Below are 23,469 nucleotides of genomic sequence, written 5' to 3' on the forward strand. Positions count from 1 at the left end.
ACACAAAATGAGACGTCATTATTTGATATAGTGTAGGTCGGCCAATGTGTTCTCTAATGTTGGTCCTTTCTGTTTCTTCTGCAGTGGTTCTGTAGGAGAGAGGAACACGGAAACTCGTATCGTCTGTCTCGGTGACTCTTGTCGCTCCTACAATTTTTTTTTTTCTCCCGTTGTCATAATCCCACAACTCACCACCGCCATGACAGCAGAGGACCAGTTGTCATCGAAGTAATACACCTAAAAAAAAAACATTTAAAAAAAAGACAACAATAATCATTGAGCTTCATCACAGCACGTAATGAATTAACTACGTCTTCAACCGAAGTGCGCGCACACACACATTTTAAAGAAAGTAATAAAAAAACAAGAAGAAAGTCACACTAACCTTTTGCCTGTCACTACATTCCGTCAATCAGGAAACCACACTCATGCAGGTAACAGGGAGCTGGGGGGGAGGGGGTGAGAAAGAGGTAGAGAGGGAAGGAGGGGCTTAATCACTGCTCTACCCCAAGACACAGGACACACTGCTCACCCCCTGCTCCACCCCGACCTGTGTTCTTGATAGTGTCGTGAGCGTGCACACTGACACACAACCTTACTATTGCCTCTCTGCTGGAGAGAGAATGTGCACAGCTGTGTGTGACACTGTGGGACCCAGCCAAGAGGACCTGCTGGCTTTTTAGTGTGTCATTCTCTGACAATGACAGTTGGGCACAGAGGGTTTTATAACCAAGGAAGGTGTGACAGGAGAAGGCATTTGTTTTGTGCGTATTTGTCTTGTTAATTTTATTTGCCCCCCCCCCACCTCGTAAGGGATCTCTGCCAAAGTGACCGCTTTCTTTTCTGTTCCTTCTGTTGGCTTTGGCCCCCTCAGGAATCGTCCCCTCTAGTCTCTCTCCAGCAACGCTCTGGAACATCCAAACCATCTGTCATCTGCCAAAAACAGTGTCTCAATCAAAACTTATTTTGGGATCAGATAGCAGAATTAGTCTAATCTAAAGCCTTCTGGAAACCTCTGTAAATGTTGGATAACAAAATGTCTGCCTTGATGGAGTAATGCCATTCATTACAGAGTAAGTCTACTCTTCTTTTTTTTCCTCCACCGGACAGTTATCACAGACATTCTTTTCCAGGCAGATTTTCATGTTTGTCCGACCAGAGTGATTAAATGTAGTGCGACACTCACTAGGAGTATAAAGAAAAAGTAGTTCTGACTTTGTCTTTCGTGTCCTCCCTTCTTTCTTTCAGTCTTCTGCTGGTACAACACTGTGCCATCTCTTTTCCCAGCTCTACGCAGGACTAATGTTGCCTTCGACTCGGCTAGGTTTAAATCTCATCTCCTTTTGTTTTGCTGCTTGGAGAAATCAGTCGTTTGTATTTATTTTATGAGCCTTTTACTTTGTGATTTATTGTTCTCCCCTTCTCTCCCTCTTTTTATTTGTTATTTTCCATGGGGTTTGCTTTTAAAGATTTCCCCCCTTTTGGTGTATATTTCAGATTCAAATTAGAGCAATTATTACGTTGAGGTTTTTTTGAGGGGAGGGGGGGGATAATTGAGACTGCTGGGTGGAGGGATCAACGGTTATGGCAATAGGGAGGGAGAGTGCAGTTATGAAAATAAACGAAAAGGATGTTTTCTTAAAGAGGGGCACTGTGAGTGGTGGTTGACATCACTCTGACAACACACTGACTGAGAGACTATCCCTGTTTTGAGACATCACATCTTAAACACTACTGTGCTAGGTTAAGCTATGGCCACCTGGGGGCGCTGGGGCTGCTGGTGGTTTCCTTTCTAGATATAGATATACTGTATTACCCAACAGCAGTTACTGCTTAAGACTTTTGTAGGCATGGAGGACATTGATTTGAACACAAACAGGTGGGTGGAAGTTTGAGTGGACTTCCCAACAACGCTGAGGACATGTGAGCCCTGAATGCCCAACACTGTGAACCTATGGGCCAGCTACTAAGGGCCCTATTCAACTTGTATCCAAAAGATTCCCGTGTAGGGTAAAAACTTGCTTTCTTACAGTGCAAGAAGAATACAAGTTTGACTCAACCGCGGGATCCTCTGGATATAGGTTTTGGTTGAGTAGAGCCCCTTGTTTCAATCCCTCTGTTCTTTCACCCCCGGTCAACCAGGTTGTTTTTCAACCCAAATCCTCATTGCTGTGCTGCCCTCACTATTTGTAATGCTTACATTTTTTTTTTGTCATTTTTAATTATTTGTTAAATTAATTGAAATGTGCTGGTAATCACAAAGATATGTATGGCAACTTTTTTTGTTCCTCTCTCAAATAAATGCATGTAATGACTAATGAAGTGAGTGGGAGTGTTTCACTTAAAATACTCTTTGGTGAACGGCATTGATTTATTGGATATTCTGAATGGAAGTGTTTGGGAGTTTTCTGAAAATACTTCATTTGACGGACCATCATATTTAGTACAAAGTACTGTATGTCTGAAAGTCTGTTCTGCAATGCTATTCCGCTGCTCAGTACTATCCAATCACCAAGCAAAGTAAATGCTGCTAGTGTTTCCATGAAATTGCTCTACAGTCATACTTTTTTTTTGTATGTTTAAGCAAATTAGCCATGGCCATATTTCATTTATTCTGATGAAGAGGAATTTATTGGTCAACATGGCATGGACCTAAAAAGGCTTTCTATAAGAGGAAGGAAATGGTATGGCTTTAACTGACCATGTCACAGCACAACAGTTTTATAGAGACTCAAGTTAATAAAATAGGTATTTGTAGGAGGCCATTGGTAGTGTTTCATAGGCCTGTTACAAGAGGTTTCTAACCTACATTGTACAAATTCTGGAGCTTTGAGACATTAGAACCAGACTAGAGAGAGCCGGATGGATGGAGTGAGATGCCTATGCAAAATGACAATCACCTTTGTTGGTTTCAGGTTGGTTTGATGTTCTCTGGTGACGATATAGAATAAGAATACTGTGTATCTCAATGAGTTTTGCTGTCTTATGTTCTGAGGTAGGGGATGTGAACCTGGTCTGAGTTGTATGAGGTTAAGGTGATACTGCTTCGTATGGAAGGAATTAAGACGGTTAATGTACGAGGGTTACATGTAGTAATCCCCTTCACTTAGAACCACGGACACAATCAAATTGTATTTGTTGCATGCGCAGAATACAACAGTTGTGGACTTTACCGTGAAATGCTTACTTACTTAGGAAAATATTTACTAAATAAACTATAGTAAAAAATAAATAAAAAAATCAGAAGGTAACACAAATGACTTAACAATAACAAAGCTGTATACAGGGGGTACTGGTACCGAGTCAATGTGCAGGGGTACAGGTTAGTGGAGGTCATTTGTAAAGTGACTATGCATAGATGATAAACAGTTTCAGCAGTGTAAAAAAAGAGAGGGGGGGGTCAATGTAAATAGTATAGGTGGCCATTTGTTCAGCAGTCTTGTTGCTTGGGGGTAGAAGCTGTTAAGGAGCCTTTAGGTACTAGACTTGGTGCTGCGGTACGGCTTGCCATGCAGTAGCAGAGAGAACAGTCTATGACTTGGGTGACTGGAGTCTGACCATTTTTGGGGCCTTCCTCTGACACACCTAGTATAAAGGTCCTGGATGTCAGGAAGCTTGGCACCAGTGATGTACTGGGCTGTTCGCACTACCCTCTAATGCCTTACGGTCAGATGCCGAGTAGTTACCATACCAGGCAACGATGCAACCGGTCAGGATGCTCTCTGGTGCAGCTGTATAACGTTTTGAGGATCTGGGGATGTTTTCATTCTCCTGAGGGGGAATATGTGTTGTCATTGCCCTTTTTTCTAAAAATCTATATACAACATGTGCACATGAGGTAGGATAAGAGAGGTAAGGCAATAAATAGGCCATGGTGGTGAAGTAATTACAATATAGCAATTAAACACTGGAATGGTAGAATGTGCAGAAGATGAATGTGCAAGTATAGATACTGGGTGCAAAGGAGCAAGATAAATAAATAAATACAGTATGGGAATGAGGTAGATTGGATGGGCTATTTACAGATCAGCTATATACAGGTGCAGTGGTCTGTGAGGTGCTTAAAGCTAGTGAGGGAGGTAAGTGTCTCCAGCTTTAGTGATTTTTGCAGTTTGTTCCAGTCACTGGCAGCAGAGAACTGGAAGGAGAGGCGGCCAAAGGAAGAATTGGCTTTGGGTGTGACCAGTGAGATATATCTGCTGGGGCGCGTGCTACGTTTGGGTGCTGCTATGGTGACCAGTGAGCTGAGATATGGCAGGGCTTTACCTAGCAGAGACTTGTAGATGACCTGGAGCCAGTGGGTGTGGTGACAAATATGAAGCAAGTGCCAGCCAACAAGAGCGTACAGGTCACAGTGGTGGGTAGTATATGGAGCTTTGGTGACAAAACGGATGGCACTGTGATAGACTGCATTCAATTTGTTGAGTAGAGTGTTGGAGGCCATTTGTAAATGACATCGCAGAAGTCTAGGATCGGTAGGATGGTCAGTTTTACGAGGGTATGTTTGGCAGTGAAGGATGCTTTGTTGCGAAATAGGAAGTCAATTCCAGATTTAATTTTCGATTGGAGATGTTTAATGTGAGCCTGGAAGGAGAGTTTATAGTCTAACCAGACACCTAGGTATTTGTAGTTGTCCACATATTCTAAGTCAGAACCGTCCAGAGGAGTGATGCTGGACGGGCGGGCAGGTGCGGGCATCGATCGGTTGAAGAGCATGCATTTAGTTTTACTTGCATTTCAGAGCAGTTGGAGGCCACGGAAGGAGAGTTGTATGTCATTGAAGCTTGTTTGGAGGTTAGTTAACATTGTCCAAAGAAGGGCCAGAGGTATACAGAATGGTGCCGTCTATGTAGAGGTGGATCAAAGAATCACCAGCGGCAAGAGCGACATCATTGATGTATACAGAGAAGAGAGTCGCCCCGAGAATTGAACCCTGTGGCACCCCCATAGAGACAGCCAGAAGTCCGGACAACAGGCCCTCCGATTTGACACACTGAACTCAATCAGAGAAGTAGTTGGTGAACCAGGCGAGTCAATTGTTTGAGAGCCCAAGGCTGTTGAGTCTGCCAATAAGACTGTTATGATTGAGAGAGTCAAAAGCATTGGCCAGGTCGATGAATACGGCTGCACAGTAATGTCTCTTATCGATGGCGGTTATGACATCGTTTAGGACCTTGAGCGTGGCTGAGGTGCACCCATGACCAGCTCTGAAACCAGATTGCATAGCGGAGAAGGTACGGTGGGATTCGAAAGGGTCAGTAATCTGTTTTGTTAACTTGGTTTTCAAAGTCCTTTAGAAAGGCAGGGTAGAATACATATAGTTCTGTAGCAGTCTGGGTCTAGAGTGTCTCCCCCTTTTGAAGAGGGGGATGACCGCAGCAGCTTTCCAATCTATATGAATCTCAGATGATACGAAAGAGAGGTTGAACAGGCTAGTAATAAGGGTTGGAACAATTTCTGCAGATAATTTTAGAGAGGGTCCAGATTGTCTAGACTGATTTGTAGGGGTCCAGATTTTGCAGCTCTTTCAGAACATCAGCTATTTGGGTAAAGGAGAAGTGGGGGAGTTTTGGGTGGGTTGCTGTTGATCGGGGTAGGGGTAGCCAGGTGGAAAGCATGGCCAGCCGTAGAAAAATGCTTATTGAAATTCTCAATTATAGTGGATTTGTTGCTGGTGACAGTGTTTCCAAGCCTCAGTGTAGTGGGCAGCTGGGAGGAGGTGCTCTTATTCTCCATGGACTTTACAGTGTTTTTAGTTTGTGCTACAGGGTTCAAATTTCTGCTTGATAAAGCTAGCCTGAGCTTTCCTTACTGCCTGTGTATATTTGTTGATACATTTATATGAATGTTCTTACGTGATGTGGACACCAAGGAACTTGAAACTAACGACCCGCTCCACTTCAGCCCTGACAATGTTAATGGGGGCCTGTTCGGCCCTCTTTTTCCTTTAGTCCACGATCAGCTCCTTTGTCTTGCTCACAATGAGGGAGAGGTTTTTAGTCCTGGCACCACACTGCCAGGTCTCTGAATACCTCCCAATAGGATGTCTTGTCGGTGATCAGGCCTACCGCTTGTGTCATCAGCGAACTTAATGATGGTGTTGGAGTCGTGCTTTGCCAAGCAGTCTTGACTGAACAGGATGTACAGGAGGGGACTAAGCACGCACCCCTGAGGGGCCCCGGTGTTGAGGATCAACATGGCAGATGTTGTTGCCTAACCTTATCACCTGGGGGTGGCTCGTCGGGAAGTCCTGAATCCAGTTGCAGAGGGAGGTGTTTAGTCCCAGGGTCCTTAAGTTAGTTATAAGCTTTGTGGCACTATGGTGTTGAAAGCTGAGCTGTAGTCAATGAACAGCATTCTCACATAGGTGTTCCTTTTGTCCAGGTGATAAATGGCAGTGTGAAGTTCCATTGAGATTGCGTCATCTGTGGAGCTGTTTGCGCGTTATGCGAGTTGGAGTGGGTCTAGGGTTTCCGGCATGATGGTGTTGTGAGCCATGACCAGCCTTTCAAAGCACTTCATACTAATGTCCCGTTGGTAGGATAGTCTTAATCGTAGATCGTCCAGTTTGTTTTCCAATGATTGTATGGAGGGTAGTGGTGGTTTACCAATAATACAGAGGGTAGTGGTGGTTTACCTACTCTTCCGCGAACTCTTACAAAGCACCCCTTCCCCTTTTCCTCTGTCTTTTCACGCTGATGATGGGGATTTGGGCCTTGTCTTGACAAACCAGTATATCCTTCGCGTCAGACTCGTTAAAGAAAATAATCTTCGTCCGAGGTGAGTAATCGCTGTTCTGATGTCCAGAAGCTCTTTTCGGTCATAAGAGACGGTAGCAGCAACATTATGTACAAAATTAGTTCCACAATGTGAAAAAACAAACAGCTGGTTAGGAGCCCTTAAAACATCAGTCATCCCCTCCGGGGCCATTATTACACCATCTGGAACTACAGTAACAATAGTGGAAGTCTGATTCGCATAGCAGGCCAAGGCCCAGTACAAGAGCTGACGGAGATAGTTTGGTCAGGCTTGTGACCCCTCTGTGCAATATGTGACCTTTCAACTTTCAAGGGAAATATTGAGAGAACTGGATATGGCACTGTCTATGCTGTTTTGGTTGTTTGCCATTGTTTTTTTTTATGGAATATCATTTTTTTCTTTGAATTTCTATCTCTTTTTTTTTGTCCATTGGACATGTGTACTGATAGAGATGGTTCTAAAAACAGAGAGACTACTCGGATCAGCGATTGCGTACTACAACGACATGGCATACTTGAAGTATGAAGTGGCATCTTGGCCAAGCATTCAGTACTATTCTGGTATGGATATTTATATTCTCTGTTATGTCAAGACTCAAAAGGTTTGTCTTTTAAATCAGATTTCAGGAGATGGCAGGTTCAGTCTTAACATTTGGTCACATTTTGGAAAGTTAAGATGGTACGTTGAGGGGTGAGGCGGTTCACCGGACCCCCTGAGACGGGCTCATGGGGCGAGGGTATTGTGTGTATGTGGGGAGGGGGGGTCTGTTCTCTTTATATTACTAATTCTGTTCTGAAGGAATTCCAGCCAATACTAATCCAACCCCACCCTCCCACCCCCAGCCGCTTGAATGATCATGAGCTAGAGAGAGGAAAGGAGAGGGAACTAGAGAAAGCCTTAAACATAAACTTCAGAAGTGAAACTATATAGTGGATAAAAATGGAATGATCCTTCATTCCATTCTCTTTCTGTACAGCAGACTCGTGTGACTTTATTGGATAGAGAGAGACTAAGGGCAGAACCTGGTATTTAAAAAAACTCAATAGCCATGTTAACATTTAAGAACTCTTTCTTTCATGTTTTTTTTCCCCCCTTTTCCTAGTGTATCTATGCAAGTATTTCCTTTGTTCTACTTTTCCCCAGCCCAAACTGCCACCCATGAATTGGCTTAAATCCACAATGAAAGCAACACTGAAAACTAATTAAAACGCGACCTTCAGTTCTAAGTCTGCTTTTCTCAGCTTCCCCGTTCACCTTTCATTTCAGTAAACCTATAAGTAATGCAGTGGGTTTCAGCTCTCAGTACACCTCACCTGAAATACATTGGTGTTGTCTTTAGCGCACAGGCAGGCTGTTGAGGTGAATCATATACAGTGCCTTGCGAAAGTATTCGCCCCCCTTGAACTTTGCGACCTTTTGCCACATTTCAGGCTTCAAACATACAGATATACAACTGTATTTTTTGTGAAGAATCAACAACAAGTGGGACACAATCATGAAGTGGAACGACATTTATTGGATATTTCAAATTTTTTTAACAAATCAAAAACTGAAAAATTGGGCGTGCAGAATTATTCAGCCCCTTTACTTTCAGTGCAGCAAACTCTCTCCAGAAGTTCAGTGAGGATCTCTAAATGATCCAATGTTGACCTAAATGACTAATGATGATAAATACAATCCACCTGTGTGTAATCAAGTCTCCGTATAAATGCACCTGCACTGTGATAGTCTCAGAGGTCTGTTAAAAGCGCAGAGAGCATCATGAAGAACAAGGAACACACCAGGCAGGTCCGAGATACTGTTGTCAAGAAGTTTAAAGCCGGATTTGGATACAAAAAGTTTCCCAAGCTTTAAACATCCCAAGGAGCACTGTGCAAGCGATAATATTGAAATGGAAGGAGTATCAGACCACTGCAAATCTACCAAGACCTGGCCGTCCCTCTAAACTTTCAGCTCATACAAGGAGAAGACTGATCAGAGATAAAGCCAAGAGGCCCATGATCACTCTGGATGAACTGCAGAGATCTACAGCTGAGGTGGGAGACTCTGTCCATAGGACAACAATCAGTCGTATATTGCACAAATCTGGCCTTTATGGAAGAGTGGCAAGAAGAAAGCCATTTCTTAAAGATATCCATAAAAAGTGTTGTTTAAAGTTTGCCACAAGCCACCTGGGAGACACACCAAACATGTGGAAGAAGGTGCTCTGGTCAGATGAAACCAAAATTGAACTTTTTGGCAACAATGCAAAACGTTATGTTTGGTGTAAAAGCAACACAGCTCATCACCCTGAACACACCATCCCCACTGTCAAACATGGTGGTGGCAGCATGGTTTGGGCCTGCTTTTCTTCAGCAGGTACAGGGAGGATGGTTAAAATTGATGGGAAGATGGATGGAGCCAAATACAGGACCATTCTGGAAGAACCTGATGGAGTCTGCAAAAGACCTGAGACTGGGACGGAGATTTGTCTTCCAACAAGACAATGATCCAAAACATTAAGCAAAATCTACAATGGAATGGTTCAAAAATAAACATATCCAAGTGTTAGAATTGCCAAGTCAAAGTCCAGACCTGAATCCAATCGAGAATCTGTGGAAAGAACTGAAAACTGCTGTTCACAAATGCTCTCCATCCAACCTCACTGAGCTCGAGCTGTTTTGCAAGGAGGAATGGGAAAAAATGTCAGTCTCTCGATGTGCAAAACTGATAGACATACCCCAAGCGACTTACAGCTGTAATCGCAGCAAAAGGTGGCGCTACAAAGTATTAACTTAAGGGGGCTGAATAATTTTGCACGCCCAATTTTTCAGTTTTTGATTTGTTAAAAAAGTTTGAAATATCCAATAAATGTCGTTCCACTTCATGATTGTGTCCCACTTGTTGTTGATTCTTCACAAAAAAAATACAGTTTTATATCTTTATGTTTGAAGCCTGAAATGTGGCAAACGGTTGCAAAGTTCAAGGGGGCCGAATACTTTCGCAAGGCACTGTAAGCAATGGCTGTGCAACATTGTGACCTGTGGTGTTTTGTAGCTTCACCTACGTCTCATAATGTGCTCTTCTAAACTATCTACGAAGGTGAAGTGTCTCTTGTTTTTCTTTATTTGTGTTAAAAAGAATTATGGGATTTGTGTATAATTTTGGTTGAAATTAAGGGTTTCCTAATTTCTCGTGTCTCTTGGTTTCATGTTTGTTACCTTGCCTGACTCTTCTTTACAGCTAGGTTCATATGCACGTCTCCAAACTATGGGGGACAAAGCCTTCATGCTCCCTTGCCCCTCACCTATAGAATGCTCTCCCTGACCATCTGAGACCTGCTCTGTCCACGGGGGGCTTTAAAACCCACTTTTACAGACTTTCTCAAAACCTAGATTGCTCGACCACTGTTTTTATTGTATCTATATTTTATTTATTTTCCCTTGTTAGAGTTTCTGTCATGAAAAGTGCTTTACAAATTACATTTTATTTGTTATTTACTGTATTTTCCACAGGTGTCTTGGTGAAAAATTGTGTAGCATTTGTACGACAGAAAACCCAATGGGCAAACCTGCACAGTGTCAACCGTGTTTCTCAGCTGTGTTGAGCACTAGTGTTGTGGTTGACACTCTGCTGTAGTTTTCTGTTCCAGCAGACTGCGTGAAACCGGAGGTGGAACAGAGAAGATGTCCCATCAACATTTAACAGGTCAACAATCTGGTGTCTAGTTAATAAACCAATGTGGATGTCTTGGAAAGTTACGGGTCAGCAGTGTTAGCTATTAAACTATTTGGGAGTCAGTGGACAGACCAGGCTCATTGTCTTGTGTGTCCGTTCTGGCTAGTAATTCCCTTTGGCATCCGGAGAAAATACCCGAAAATCACTGTCATAACGGTGATGACATGCCCAGTGAGCACAAGATGTCTTTTCAACATCTGATGCTCATAAGAGGGAAATAATGCACATCCACAGATGTCCCGTAGCCTTCCCAGCACCTGTTGATTCTATGTGGGGTAATATATTGTGTAGGCTGATAGATGAACAAATACTCCACGTTAGTTGTTGATGTTATGTCTTGTAATATTATGTGAGTTGTCAATCAACCAACCGCTGGAGAGCGATTCAGGTTTGCGTTTTGCAAAGATTGGTTTGAGTGTGCCTGTGATGCTGAAAGAGCAGCTGTAACCTGAATGTATATGAGGAGAAATGTTACTAATTATCTGCTACTCTGGCTGATGTCACTCAAACCTTTATCCTCTTTTTCATCAAAGGGTCACAAAATCTGTAGGAACCAGCTATTTAACCTTTTAAAGGAGTGTTATTTTTTTCAAAGGACAGTGGCAAGTGATCAAATGTTTCCTTGCCGGGCTTAGCAGGGCTTGAGGAATGTGCAGGCGTGTTGGTATAAGAGAGAAAGGGACTTTTCCATGGTGTCAACCCTCATCTAGCCTGTTGGCTCACTGTCCACTGGACTGCACCAAGCTTCTGCATTTCGGCAGGGAGGAGCTGTCAGAGATGGGGCTCTGGCGCCGTAATCTAACAGTGCCTTTGGAAAGTATTCAGACCCCTTGACTTTTTTCCACATTTTGTAACGTTTGTTTTATTCTAAAATGGATTAAATAAAAACACACAATACCCCTTAATGATAAAGTGAAAACAGGTGTTCAGAATCTTTTGCAAATGATTCAAATAATAAATAATTATAATAAACATGCTTTATGTAAGTATTCAGACCCTTTGCTATGAAATGTGACTTGAAATTGGACTCGGCATCCTGTTTGCATTGATCATCCTGGAGATGTTTCTACAACTTGTTTGCAGTCCACCTGTGGTAAATTCAATTGGTTGGACATGATTTGGAAACACACACCCCTGTCTATATAAGGTCCCACAGTTGATGGTGCATGTCAGAGCAAAAACCAAGCCATGAGGTCGAAGGAATTGTCAATAGTGCTCCGAGACCGGGGCGCCAGGGTAGCCTAGTGGTTAGAGCGTTGCAAGTTCAAACCCCCGAGCTGACAAGGTACAAATCTGTCGTTCTGCCCCATGAACAGGCAGTTAACCCACAGTTCCTCGGCCGTCATTGAAAATAAGAATTTGTTCTTAACTGACTTGCCTAGTTAAAAGGTAAAATACAAAAAACAGGATTGTGTTGAGGCACAGATCTTGGGAAGGGTACCAAAAAATGTCTGCCTCAATGAAGAACACAGTGGCTTCCCTCATTCTTAAATGGAAGTTAGGAACTACCAAGACTCTTCCTAGAGCTGGTCTGCTCAGCCAAACTGAGCAATTGGTGCCATGATTACTGTATATATGTGATAACATTTGTATGCTTGCAATGTGCAATGATGAAAAAGTACTGGCTAAATGGAGATCTACTGCTTTAGTTCTCGGACTAAGAATGGTCTGCACCTGCTGATAGTCATGTAGCCGAGAGAGTGAGAAACCAGTCTAGACATGTTTTTCTCATCTTCGATACTTTGTATTTAATCCAATGCAACAATATGATTGGCGGTAGGTTGTCTGCACCAACTAGTATAAGGAGGGTTGTTTCGCCACACATCTTTACTATAGACTACAGAGGTATTCTGCATGTGAATCTGTCTGCAATTGCATTTTATTACTTAAGTTTTATACCAACGTTCCTGTGTCTGTCCTCTATCTGGAAGACTGATTGTTGAAGGAAACTTACATCACCCCCTTCAAAGGACCACCCAACAGCAGCATCATTCTGTGGGGATGTTTTTCAGCGGCAGGGAGACTAGTCAGGATTGAGAGAAAGATGAATGGAGCAAAGTACAGAGAGAGCCTTGATGCTCCGGACCTCAGACTGGGGTGAAGGTTCACCTACCAACAGGACAACGACTCTAAGCACACAGCCAAGACAATGCAGGAGTGGCTTCGGGACAAGTCTGAATGTCCTTGAGTGACCCAGCCAGAGCTTGGACTTGAACCTGACCGAACATCGCTGGAGAGACTTGAAAATAGCTTTGCAGCGATGCTCCCCTTCCAACCTGACAAACCTTGAGAAGGATCTGCAGAGAAGAATGGGAGAAACTCCCCAAATACAGGTGTGTCAAGCATGTAGCGTCATACCCAAGCAGACTTGAGGCTGTAATCACTGTCAAAAGTGCTACAACAAAGTACTGAGTAAAGGGTCTGAATACTTATGTCATTTGATATTTCAGTTTTTTTAAATGTTATATTTATTCTTATTGATACTATGTGCATATACTGAACAAAAATATGAAGCACAATATGTAGTGTTGGTCCAAAGTTTCATAAGCTGAAATAAAAGAGCCCAGAAATTTTCCATACACACAAAAAGCTTATGTCTCAAATGTTGTGCACAAATTTGTTCACATCCCTGTTAGTGAGCATTTCTCCTTTGCCAAGACAAGCAATCCACTTGACAGGTTTGGCATATCAAGAAGCTGATTAAACATCATTACACAGGAGCACCTTGTGCTGGGAACAACAAAAGGCCACTCAAATGTGCAGTTTTGTCACACAACACAATGCTGCAATTGGTATGCTGACTACAGAAATGTCCCCCGGGTCTGTTGCCAGAGACCAGCCACCTGGACAGCTGATGAAACTGAAGAGTATTTCTGTCTGTAATAAAGCCCTTTTGTGGGTGGGCCTGGCTCCCAAAGTGGGTGTGCCTATGTCCTCCCAGGCCCACACATTGCTGCACCCCTGACCGGTCATGGGAAATCCATAGATTAGGCCCTAATCAATTTATTTAAATTGACTTGATTTCCTTGTATGAACTGTAACTGAATAAAATCGTTAACGTTTTTGCATGTTGGGTTTATATGGTTGTTCAGCATAGTATCATCTTTGTTCAGGTTTAAATTATTTTCACTCGGCATCATCTTTTCCTGAAGTGTGGTCAGTAAAGGGTTAAATGGGTGGGTGGGCTTTCCTCTTGACCCCTACAAGGGAATGGGACAGCGGATAAATGAGGAGGATGATGAGAGCGAATCACCTCACATGACAGCGATTATAACCTGGGAGTTTGGTGGGCGTGGGAGAGAAAGAGAACGAGAGAGAGAGAGAGAGAGAGAGAGAGAGAGAATAACAGAGCACAGAACACGTGAAGAAATGTCTTAATTCGGTCGCGCAAATGTGCATGTATTATCTCACCGCCATTTACCGGGTGACTATTTGACGCTTGTGATCTACCGTTCATCAAAGGTAAATAAACTCTAAAACAATAATATATTAATTCCTACCATTCAAAAGTGATAGTGGCAAACCATTTGCCAGGGAGTTTTTTTTTCTTCCGTCAGACTAGCCTACATTTAAGTGCTCTGAATTTGGAGCATATTGACATATTGGTAAATTCGTGTGTGTGTGTGTTGTACACACGCGTGCCAAGCAGGTTATTCATACTGTGAAACATGAATTCCTATGGGACTTTTTAGGATCAGCTAGTGAGTGGCTCACTGTCCACTGAGTTTGGTTGGGACCATTGCGAGGTAACACATTCCACTGAACAAGAGACGTGCTAAAGCTCCTTTGATACATTTCAAATCAAATTTGTCCATTTATGGCACTGGGCAGACAGGCTAATACTAAAGGTTAAAGAAGGTGCCTGGTTTGTTTGTTTCTATCAGTGCAGTCTTAGAAAAAAAGGTGCTATCTGGAACCTAAAAGGGTTGTCCCCATAGGAGAATTGGAGTGTATATTGTACTTTGGGTAACCAAATAACCTTTGCAGCAGTGGTCATTGATAGGAAGTCCTGGCTTTTACAGACCTTTATGTCATTTTTACATTAACTTGCATCTGATGGGCTGCTCCACCAATATCGAGCATGACATTTGACTTTTTCGTGTGCCTGTATCCTCGGACAGGTGAGATGGCGAGCAGGTTGGGGCTCCCCCATGACAGTTCCCTACACAGATGCATGCTGGTCCTGACCTTCCTGCTCCTACTGTGTGAGATCGTTGTCAGCCGCCTCTGTAACTCCCTCATCACCATGGTGGATGTCTTCCACACCCTCTTCATCCTCATGCACATGGCTCTTCCTCAACCCACCCTGGGCAGAGGTTCCCCAAAACCCCCACCTGCCTCCCCTCTCTCCACCCCCAACACCTCTACACCCACTCAGTCACCTGTCAAAACTCCCCCATATTCCCCAGCCACCTCCGGTGTGTTCCCCAGACCCCTCACCCCTGTGGCCTCCCTGTGTGGCCTGTCCTACAGTGGGGCGAGGGTCCAGCCCCTGGGGGCTCTGATCTCAGCTCTTCTGCTGGCTGCCTTGTGTGTCTCTGTCTCTCTAGAGATTCTCAGCCACACCCTGCAGCCCCACCCTATACAGCGCCCTCTTTTGGCCACGGTGATGGGGGCTGTCAGCCTGCTCTACAACCTCCTGGTGCTGGGGCTCAGCTGGGGCAGCTGGCTTGGGACCAAGACTAGAGCTGCCTGGGAGGGGGAGGAGAGCTCTGTCCTTGGTGTGAATGGAAAAGGCACAGTGCATTCTTTGCTTTTAATATTAATGTCTGTGTGGGAGGGAGTTGTGTACAAGTTCTGCATTATTATAGTAGGTTCAGTAGAATATAAGCAATGATCATCTGTTTGTGTTTCCATTCTTTCCAACACACCACAGTCAAGGTCCAGACCAAAGACAGCAATGCAGTGGGGGGAGAGAATTACATCAGTAACCTCCCTACATCTCTAGATGGTGCCTTCCAAGATGGAACACTTGTACTCTGTAACCCTGGGACCTCCAGTGTCCTGAACCCTGACAGTGATACTCCGCACCCATCCCAGACATCCCCACTCCATACCGTGGCTCCTCAGGGTCCCCTTTCAGACCACTGCCACGGAGCACACACACTCGCTGCAGACGCGCACACACTCCCTGCAGACTGCCGAACTTCAGAGACACCAAGCAGCTTCCCACATCCAGAGGCCAGTGTCTGTCATCCAAAGGACCCCCACTCTGAAGTGTCTAAGTATAGGGCCTGCATGGGACACAGAGGTGAGGAATGGTATCTTCCTGCCTTTGGCCTTGGCAGTACATTTTACTATTTGGTAGATGAGTAATTTCTCTGCTTGGGGACCATGTTGCATTTTGTAGTCTTATCTGTCCTAGTCTGGAATTTAAACAACAAATCAAAAGGAGGACTAGGGAGTCGAGACATGGTCAAAGACTATCCACTTATTTTTTTGTACTTGTACTGCGACATACAGCCATTTTCACTCATTTACAGTACATGTAGTTAAATCATTATACATACCTGTATATCCCTAATTTCCTTTTTCTGCAAATGCTGGATTTTCACTCACAGCAGCCAATCCACCATTCATTCTGATTTGAACTCCAACCCTCCGATGTCCATAGATTAACCCATCTTTCCCAGCAAAATACCATTTTGTATTGTAAAAGGAAATAGCATCTCCCCATTTTACTGTGATGTCTTACGAGGGGTCTTGAACCTCCCTATTTTTAAAATGTTTACCGATATTTCCCTATAAAATAAATACATTACCCAAGACTATAATGGTATTTCCCATTGACTGATCATGATTTTTCAGATCCCCCAACAATATCTTGCAGGTCCATCTGAACCCGGATATTATGACATAACCATCACAGAAGTGCTCCACCGATGAACAGCACGAGAAAAGATGCCCTATTTACTCTGTTTCCTCATGGCTGCCCCGGTCAGACTGTTCAATGCCCTACATATTGAGCATTCTTTTTATAGCAAGTATTTTATATAATAGTTTAAATTGAAACGAGCTAATTGATGTGTCAATTGTTGTTTAATATATCAGTTCATATTTCATGTTCATGGGGCGGCAGGGTAGTGTAGTGGTTAGAGCGTTGGACTAGTAGCCGGAAGGTTGCAAGTTCAAAACCCCCGAGCTGACAAGGTACAAATCTGTCGTTCTGCCCCTGAACAGGCAGTTAACCCACTGTTCCTGTTCCGAACAGACTTGAATGTTATGCAGCATTGCTGTCAAACCTTCTGACTTTAAAGACATGCTCCAGAACTTTAGCAACTACTTTTTTTGTTGTAGTGGGCTGGAAGTGTCAATGTGTACTTCATAAATGCATAATCTATGATCAAAATTACTTACTTACCTCAATTAGGCACAAAATCACTAGTTTGGAAGCAACTGTTTTTCTGGAACCTGTGCTGTGCCATTTCCCCACATCTGGACCAGCCCCCCAGCAATTCGATTTCAACCAATGAGCTTCAGCCCCTTGCTATATGAATGACAGCTAGCAAGATGCACATGATGCACACACACAGCAGCACGACAGAGAGAATAATGACATTTTATCTGCATATTTTCTGGGACCACTTTTGGTTCGTTAACACTACTTTCAGAACTACTGGGTAAAAAGTAACCAAAAGTACCAGAGAATCTCTAAGTGAAAAAGGGGTGTTTTTCAATGTTTATACTAATCAAGTTAAGCCATTTCATGGCTGGCAGACAGACTAATTATTGCATTATTTCAGATTTGTTCAGTTCTTCCTGCCTTACCCTCTTTATATCCTGTCTCCTCCTCAGAAAATCAGACAGACCCCACCACAGCCTCAGCCCTAAAGTCAGAAAGCCCTACAAGCCTCAGGTTCCAACTTCCCGCCTGCCTCCCATCCCTCATCGCCCTCACTCAGGCACTGCTAGGTTCCATCCTGGCACTCACCAACGGACTTACCCTGCTACTACTGGGCCCAGACTGCATGCATGGCTCTGGGGCCTGTGGCCCCTTCGTCTACCTGGACCCTGGCTTCTCCATGGTGGCTGTGGGGGTGCTGCTGGCCACCACTCTGCCCCAGGTGTGCCGCTACGGTTGGCTGCTGCTCCAGGCCGTCCCGCCCCAGGTGTGTGTGTCTGATCTGGGCCGGCGGATCGCCAGTGTGCCAGGGGTGCAGGCGGTGCACGACCTCCACGTGTGGCAGCTGACAGAGAGCTGCCTGGTGGCGTCTGTACATGTCCACTGCCACGCTGGGTTCCAGATAGGGTTTGTGTCTGTTTTTATAGGGTTTGTGTCTGTTTTTATAGTACAATACAATGCATGTTGCTGATGGGGAAATGGTTTTGGATGGACAGTAAATATAGTTAACTCAATATGCATCTATTCCCACAGGTGTGGTGATTTGTTGTCGGGGGTCACCAAGGTACTGCAGAGTGTAGGTGTGAGCTGCTGCACCGTACAACCAGAGTTCCTCCTCTCTACTCCCACAGCCAACGGCAACCTAGATAACAACGGCACCAACCCCACCATCATCCATAGGGAGATGCCCTCACACCTCGCCTGCAGCCTGGCCTGTGGGAAGGGCTGTGCTGGGAAGATGTGCTGTGCTCCTCTGGAGGAAGTGCCTGCAGAGCCACTGGCACCCCCTGCTGGGGAAACTGAGGAGGAGCCTCACGTGCTGATCATCGAGAACACCTTTCTTTGAGGGAAAGACCTCTAGGATGTATCTCAGTAGTGTAGAGTGGGCTCCTTGCATCCTTTCCTTCATATTAAACTGATGTGAGAGGCCTGAAGTGGAGCAAACCACTTTTGGCAATTAAGATGCAGCTTGGGGATTGAATAGAATACATTATTATTGTCAGAATATTCTTAAAGACTTCTGTCCCCATGTCATTGAGGTACTTTTAGAGAGCTAGATAGCCTAATGTAAGAATTAGGCTCAGGTAAAGAGTAGAAATCCCAGTAGTCATCATGCGTGTGTGTATTTTGGGATGGGGTGGGATAATAAACAGCATTCCTATGGGTACTCAGAAAGGGCCTGTATGTGTACTGTATCTACTGTATGTATGTATGTATGTACTACATCATTATGTTGGGATTGTATTTCATTGTATTAACACGGTGCCATACCAAAGATACAGTAGATTGTAAGCCAAGTCACTCACCTAATTAAGTGTTTATTCAATAATGCCATTTCAACATACACTACTACCGTTCAGTTTGGGGTCACTTAGAAATGTCCTTGTTTTTGGAGAAAAAAAAGCCACCAAAAATTGTCCATTAAAATAACATCAAATTGATCAGAAATACAGTGTAGACATTGTTAATGTTGAAAATGACTATTGTAGCTTGAAATGGCTGATTTTTCTATGGAATTTCTACATAGGTGTACAGATGCCCATTATCAGCAACCATCACTCCTGTGTTCCAATGGCACGTTGTGTTAGCTAATCCAAGTTTATCATTTTAAAAAACTGATTGATCATTAGAAAACCCTTTTGCAATCATGTTTGCACAGCTGAAAACTGTTGTTCTGTTTAAAGAAGCAATAAAACTGTCCTTTAGACTAGTTGAGTATCTGGAGCATCAGCATTTGTGGGTTCGATTACAGGCTCAAAATGGCCAGAAACAAAGAATTTTCTTCTGAAACTCGTCAGTCTATTCTTGTTCTGAGAAATGAAGTCTATTCCATGCGAGAAATTCCCAAGAAACTAACCAGAATCGAAAGAGGAGTGGGAGGCCCCAGTGTACAACAAAAAATATCTAGTTAACAGAAGAAACAGAAGAAAGGAAGACAAAATAAGGACAAATGAAGGACAGAATAAAAAGGAAAAGAAAGAGGACAACAAAGTGAAACAGTCAGCACTTCTATTGCAACTTCGTATTTCGTCGTCCTAACGTAGTCTACACTGCTATCTGCCCAGCAGCTAGCCAGCTAGCAAACGTCTACCGAATAGCAGCACTGTAGAAACTATTACACTCAACTGAACAACTTGATTAGTGTAGTGTTAGCTAGCTACATAGTTGTCTTTGCTGTCTTCGTATCCAAGATAATTGTGTAGTTTAGAGCGTGTAGTCTTAGAGTGATTATCTTAATTTACCGAGGTTAGCTAGAGCAGCTATTTGTCGTCCTTAACGTAGGAGACACTGCTAGCTAGCCAACAGCTAGCCAACGTCTACTGAATAGAACTTCCGCACTCAACAACCCGGTCGCATTCCGCTTCGCTCCACAGGTAGTATCACATTTTCATTTCATTTCATTACAGCACAACGGTTTGATTTGTTTGATCGTAGCTAGCTACATAGCTAGCTACATAGCCGTCTGTGTATCAAAGATAATTGTGTAGTCTAGAGCGATTTTCTAGGTTAGCTAGCCAGCTATTGTCGTTCTTTTAACGCAATGTAACGTAATCAACACTGCTAGCTAGCCAGCTAGCTCCCGAATAGCAGCACTGTAGAAACTATTACACTCAACGGAACGACTTGATTAGTGTAGTGTCAACAACGCAGCCACTGCCAGCTAGCCTACAAAGTCAACAACGCAGCCACTGCCAGCTAGCCTACTTCAGCAGTACTGTATCATTTTAATCATTTTAGTCAATAAGATTCTTGCTACGTAAGCTTAACTTTCTGAACATTCGAGACGTGTAGTCCACTTGTCATTCCAATCTCCTTGCATTAGCGTAGCCTCTTCTGTAGCCTGTCAACTATGTGTCTGTCTATCCCTGTTCTCTCCTCTCTGCACAGACCATACAAACGCTCCACACCGCGTGGCCGCGGCCACCCTAATCTGGTGGTCCCAGCGCGCACGACCCACGTGGAGTTCCAGGTCTCCGGTAGCCTCTGGAACTGCCGATCTGCGGCCAACAAGGCAGAGTTCATCTCAGCCTATGCCTCCCTCCAGTCCCTCGACTTCTTGGCACTGACGGAAACATGGATCACCACAGATAACACTGCTACTCCTACTGCTCTCTCTTCGTCCGCCCACGTGTTCTCGCACACCCCGAGAGCTTCTGGTCAGCGGGGTGGTGGCACCGGGATCCTCATCTCTCCCAAGTGGTCATTCTCTCTTTCTCCCCTTACCCATCTGTCTATCGCCTCCTTTGAATTTCATGCTGTCACAGTTACCAGCCCTTTCAAGCTTAACATCCTTATCATTTATCGCCCTCCAGGTCCCCTCGGAGAGTTCATCAATGAGCTTGATGCCTTGATAAGCTCCTTTCCTGAGGACGGCTCACCTCTCACAGTTCTGGGCGACTTTAACCTCCCCACGTCTACCTTTGACTCATTCCTCTCTGCCTCCTTCTTTCCACTCCTCTCCTCTTTTGACCTCACCCTCTCACCTTCCCCCTACTCACAAGGCAGGCAATACGCTCGACCTCATCTTTACTAGATGCTGTTCTTCCACTAACCTCATTGCAACTCCCCTCAAAGTCTCCGACCACTACCTTGTATCCTTTTCCCTCTCGCTCTCATCCAACACTTCCCACACTGCCCCTACTCGGATGGTATCGCGCCGTCCCAACCTTCGCTCTCTCTCCCCGCTACTCTCTCCTCTTCCATCCTATCATCTCTTCCCTCTGCTCAAACCTTCTCCAACCTATCTCCTGATTCTGCCTCCTCAACCCTCCTCTCCTCCCTTTCTGCATCCTTTGACTCTCTATGTCCCCTATCCTCCAGGCCGGCTCGGTCCTCCCCTCCCGCTCCGTGGCTCGACGACTCATTGCGAGCTCACAGAACAGGGCTCCGGGCAGCCGAGCGGAAATGGAGGAAAACTCGCCTCCCTGCGGACCTGGCATCCTTTCACTCCCTCCTCTCTACATTTTCCTCCTCTGTCTCTGCTGCTAAAGCCACTTTCTACCACTCTAAATTCCAAGCATCTGCCTCTAACCCTAGGAAGCTCTTTGCCACCTTCTCCTCCCTCCTGAATCCTCCTCCCCTCCCCTCCTCCCTCTCTGCAGATGACTTCGTCAACCATTTTGAAAAGAAGGTCGACGACATCCGATCCTCGTTTGCTAAGTCAAACGACACCGCTGGTTCTGCTCACACTGCCCTACCCTGTGCTCTGACCTCTTTCTCCCCTCTCTCTCCAGATGAAATCTCGCGTCTTGTGACGGCCGGCCGACCAACAACCTGCCCGCTCGACCCTATCCCCTCCTCTCTTCTTCAGACCATTTCTGGAGACCTTCTCCCTTACCTCACCTCGCTCATCAACTCATCCCTGACCGCTGGCTACGTCCCTTCCGTCTTCAAGAGAGCGAGAGTTGCACCCCTTCTGAAAAAACCTACACTCGATCCCTCCGATGTCAACAACTACAGACCAGTATCCCTTCTTTCTTTTCTCTCCAAAACTCTTGAACGTGCCGTCCTTGGCCAGCTCTCCCGCTATCTCTCTCAGAATGACCTTCTTGATCCAAATCAGTCAGGTTTCAAGACTAGTCATTCAACTGAGACTGCTCTTCTCTGTATCACGGAGGCGCTCCGCACTGCTAAAGCTAACTCTCTCTCCTCTGCTCTCATCCTTCTAGACCTATCGGCTGCCTTCGATACTGTGAACCATCAGATCCTCCTCTCCACCCTCTCCGAGTTGGGCATCTCCGGCGCGGCCCACGCTTGGATTGCGTCCTACCTGACAGGTCGCTCCTACCAGGTGGCGTGGCGAGAATCTGTCTCCTCACCACGCGCTCTCACCACTGGTGTCCCCCAGGGCTCTGTTCTAGGCCCTCTCCTATTCTCGCTATACACCAAGTCACTTGGCTCTGTCATAACCTCACATGGTCTCTCCTATCATTGCTATGCAGACGACACACAATTAATCTTCTCCTTTCCCCCTTCTGATAACCAGGTGGCGAATCGCATCTCTGCATGTCTTGCAGACATATCAGTGTGGATGACGGATCACCACCTCAAGCTGAACCTCGGCAAGACGGAGCTGCTCTTCCTCCCGGGGAAGGACTGCCCGTTCCATGATCTCGCCATCACGGTTGACAACTCCATTGTGTCCTCCTCCCAGAGCGCTAAGAACCTTGGCGTGATCCTGGACAACACCCTGTCGTTCTCAACTAACATCAAGGCGGTGGCCCGTTCCTGTAGGTCCATGCTCTACAACATCCGCAGAGTACGACCCTGCCTCACACAGGAAGCGGCGCAGGTCCTAATCCAGGCACTTGTCATCTCCCGTCTGGATTACTGCAACTCGCTGTTGGCTGGGCTCCCTGCCTGTGCCATTAAACCCCTACAACTCATCCAGAACGCCGCAGCCCGTCTGGTGTTCAACCTTCCCAAGTTCTCTCACGTCACCCCGCTCCTCCGCTCTCTCCACTGGCTTCCAGTTGAAGCTCGCATCCGCTACAAGACCATGGTGCTTGCCTACGGAGCTGTGAGGGGAACGGCACCTCAGTACCTCCAGGCTCTGATCAGGCCCTACACCCAAACAAGGGCACTGCGTTCATCCACCTCTGGCCTGCTCGCCTCCCTACCACTGAGGAAGTACAGTTCCCGCTCAGCCCAGTCAAAACTGTTCGCTGCTCTGGCCCCCCAATGGTGGAACAAACTCCCTCACGACGCCAGGACAGCGGAGTCAATCACCACCTTCCGGAGACACCTGAAACCCCACCTCTTTAAGGAATACCTAGGATAGGATAAAGTAATCCTTCTCACCCCCCCCTTAAAAGATTTAGATGCACTATTGTAAAGTGGCTGTTCCACTGGATGTCTGTCATAAGGTGAATGCACCAATTTGTAAGTCGCTCTGGATAAGAGCGTCTGCTAAATGACTTAAATGTAAATGTAAAATGTAATGCACAACTGAGCAAGAGGACGAGTACATTAGTCTCTAGTTTGAGAAACAGACACCTCACAAGTCCTCAACTGGCAGCTTCATTAAATAGTACTCGCAAAACACCAGTCACAATGTCAAGATTGAAGAGGTGACTTCGGGATGCTGGACTTCTAGGCTGCATTGCAAAGAAAAAGCCGTATCTCAGACTGGCCAATAAAAAGAAAAGATT

General features: G+C 45.1%; 3 protein-coding genes across 6 annotated transcripts in view; all 3 read left to right on the forward strand.

Moving 5' to 3' along the window:
- Nucleotides 1-2,318, forward strand: part of LOC118386008 (protein phosphatase 1 regulatory subunit 37) — a 55,706-nt gene extending 53,388 nt beyond the window's left edge. For both annotated transcript variants that reach the window (XM_035773368.2, XM_035773359.2), the window contains one exon: nucleotides 85-2,318. The gene's annotated coding sequence lies outside the window, so the exon portion shown is untranslated. The remainder of the gene's footprint in view (nucleotides 1-84) is intronic.
- Nucleotides 1-23,154, forward strand: part of LOC118386003 (gem-associated protein 7-like) — a 147,970-nt gene extending 124,816 nt beyond the window's left edge. For both annotated transcript variants that reach the window (XM_052525700.1, XM_052525709.1), the window contains one exon: nucleotides 21,988-23,154. In XM_052525700.1, coding sequence (XP_052381660.1) covers nucleotides 22,350-23,099 — 750 coding nt within the window. In that variant the 5' untranslated portion in view covers nucleotides 21,988-22,349 and the 3' untranslated portion in view covers nucleotides 23,100-23,154. The remainder of the gene's footprint in view (nucleotides 1-21,987) is intronic.
- Nucleotides 13,702-18,846, forward strand: LOC118386024 (probable zinc transporter protein DDB_G0282067). Of its 2 annotated transcripts, none has more exons than XM_035773390.2 (5): nucleotides 13,702-13,938; nucleotides 14,598-15,197; nucleotides 15,353-15,727; nucleotides 17,272-17,725; nucleotides 17,852-18,846. In XM_035773390.2, the coding sequence occupies exons 2-5, from the start codon at nucleotides 14,603-14,605 to the stop codon at nucleotides 18,162-18,164; spliced, it is 1,737 nt and encodes a 578-aa protein (XP_035629283.1). In that variant the 5' UTR covers nucleotides 13,702-13,938; nucleotides 14,598-14,602; the 3' UTR covers nucleotides 18,165-18,846. The 2 variants fall into 2 exon arrangements, with proteins under 2 accessions (XP_035629283.1, XP_052381610.1); XM_052525650.1 differs by having other exon boundaries at nucleotides 13,704-13,938; nucleotides 14,598-15,217; nucleotides 15,358-15,727.
- Nucleotides 23,155-23,469: the final 315 nt, after the last annotated feature.

The sequence above is a fragment of the Oncorhynchus keta genome, chromosome 1, assembly GCF_023373465.1.
Source record: "Oncorhynchus keta strain PuntledgeMale-10-30-2019 chromosome 1, Oket_V2, whole genome shotgun sequence".
In the NCBI taxonomy this organism is placed as follows: Eukaryota; Metazoa; Chordata; class Actinopteri; order Salmoniformes; family Salmonidae; genus Oncorhynchus; species Oncorhynchus keta.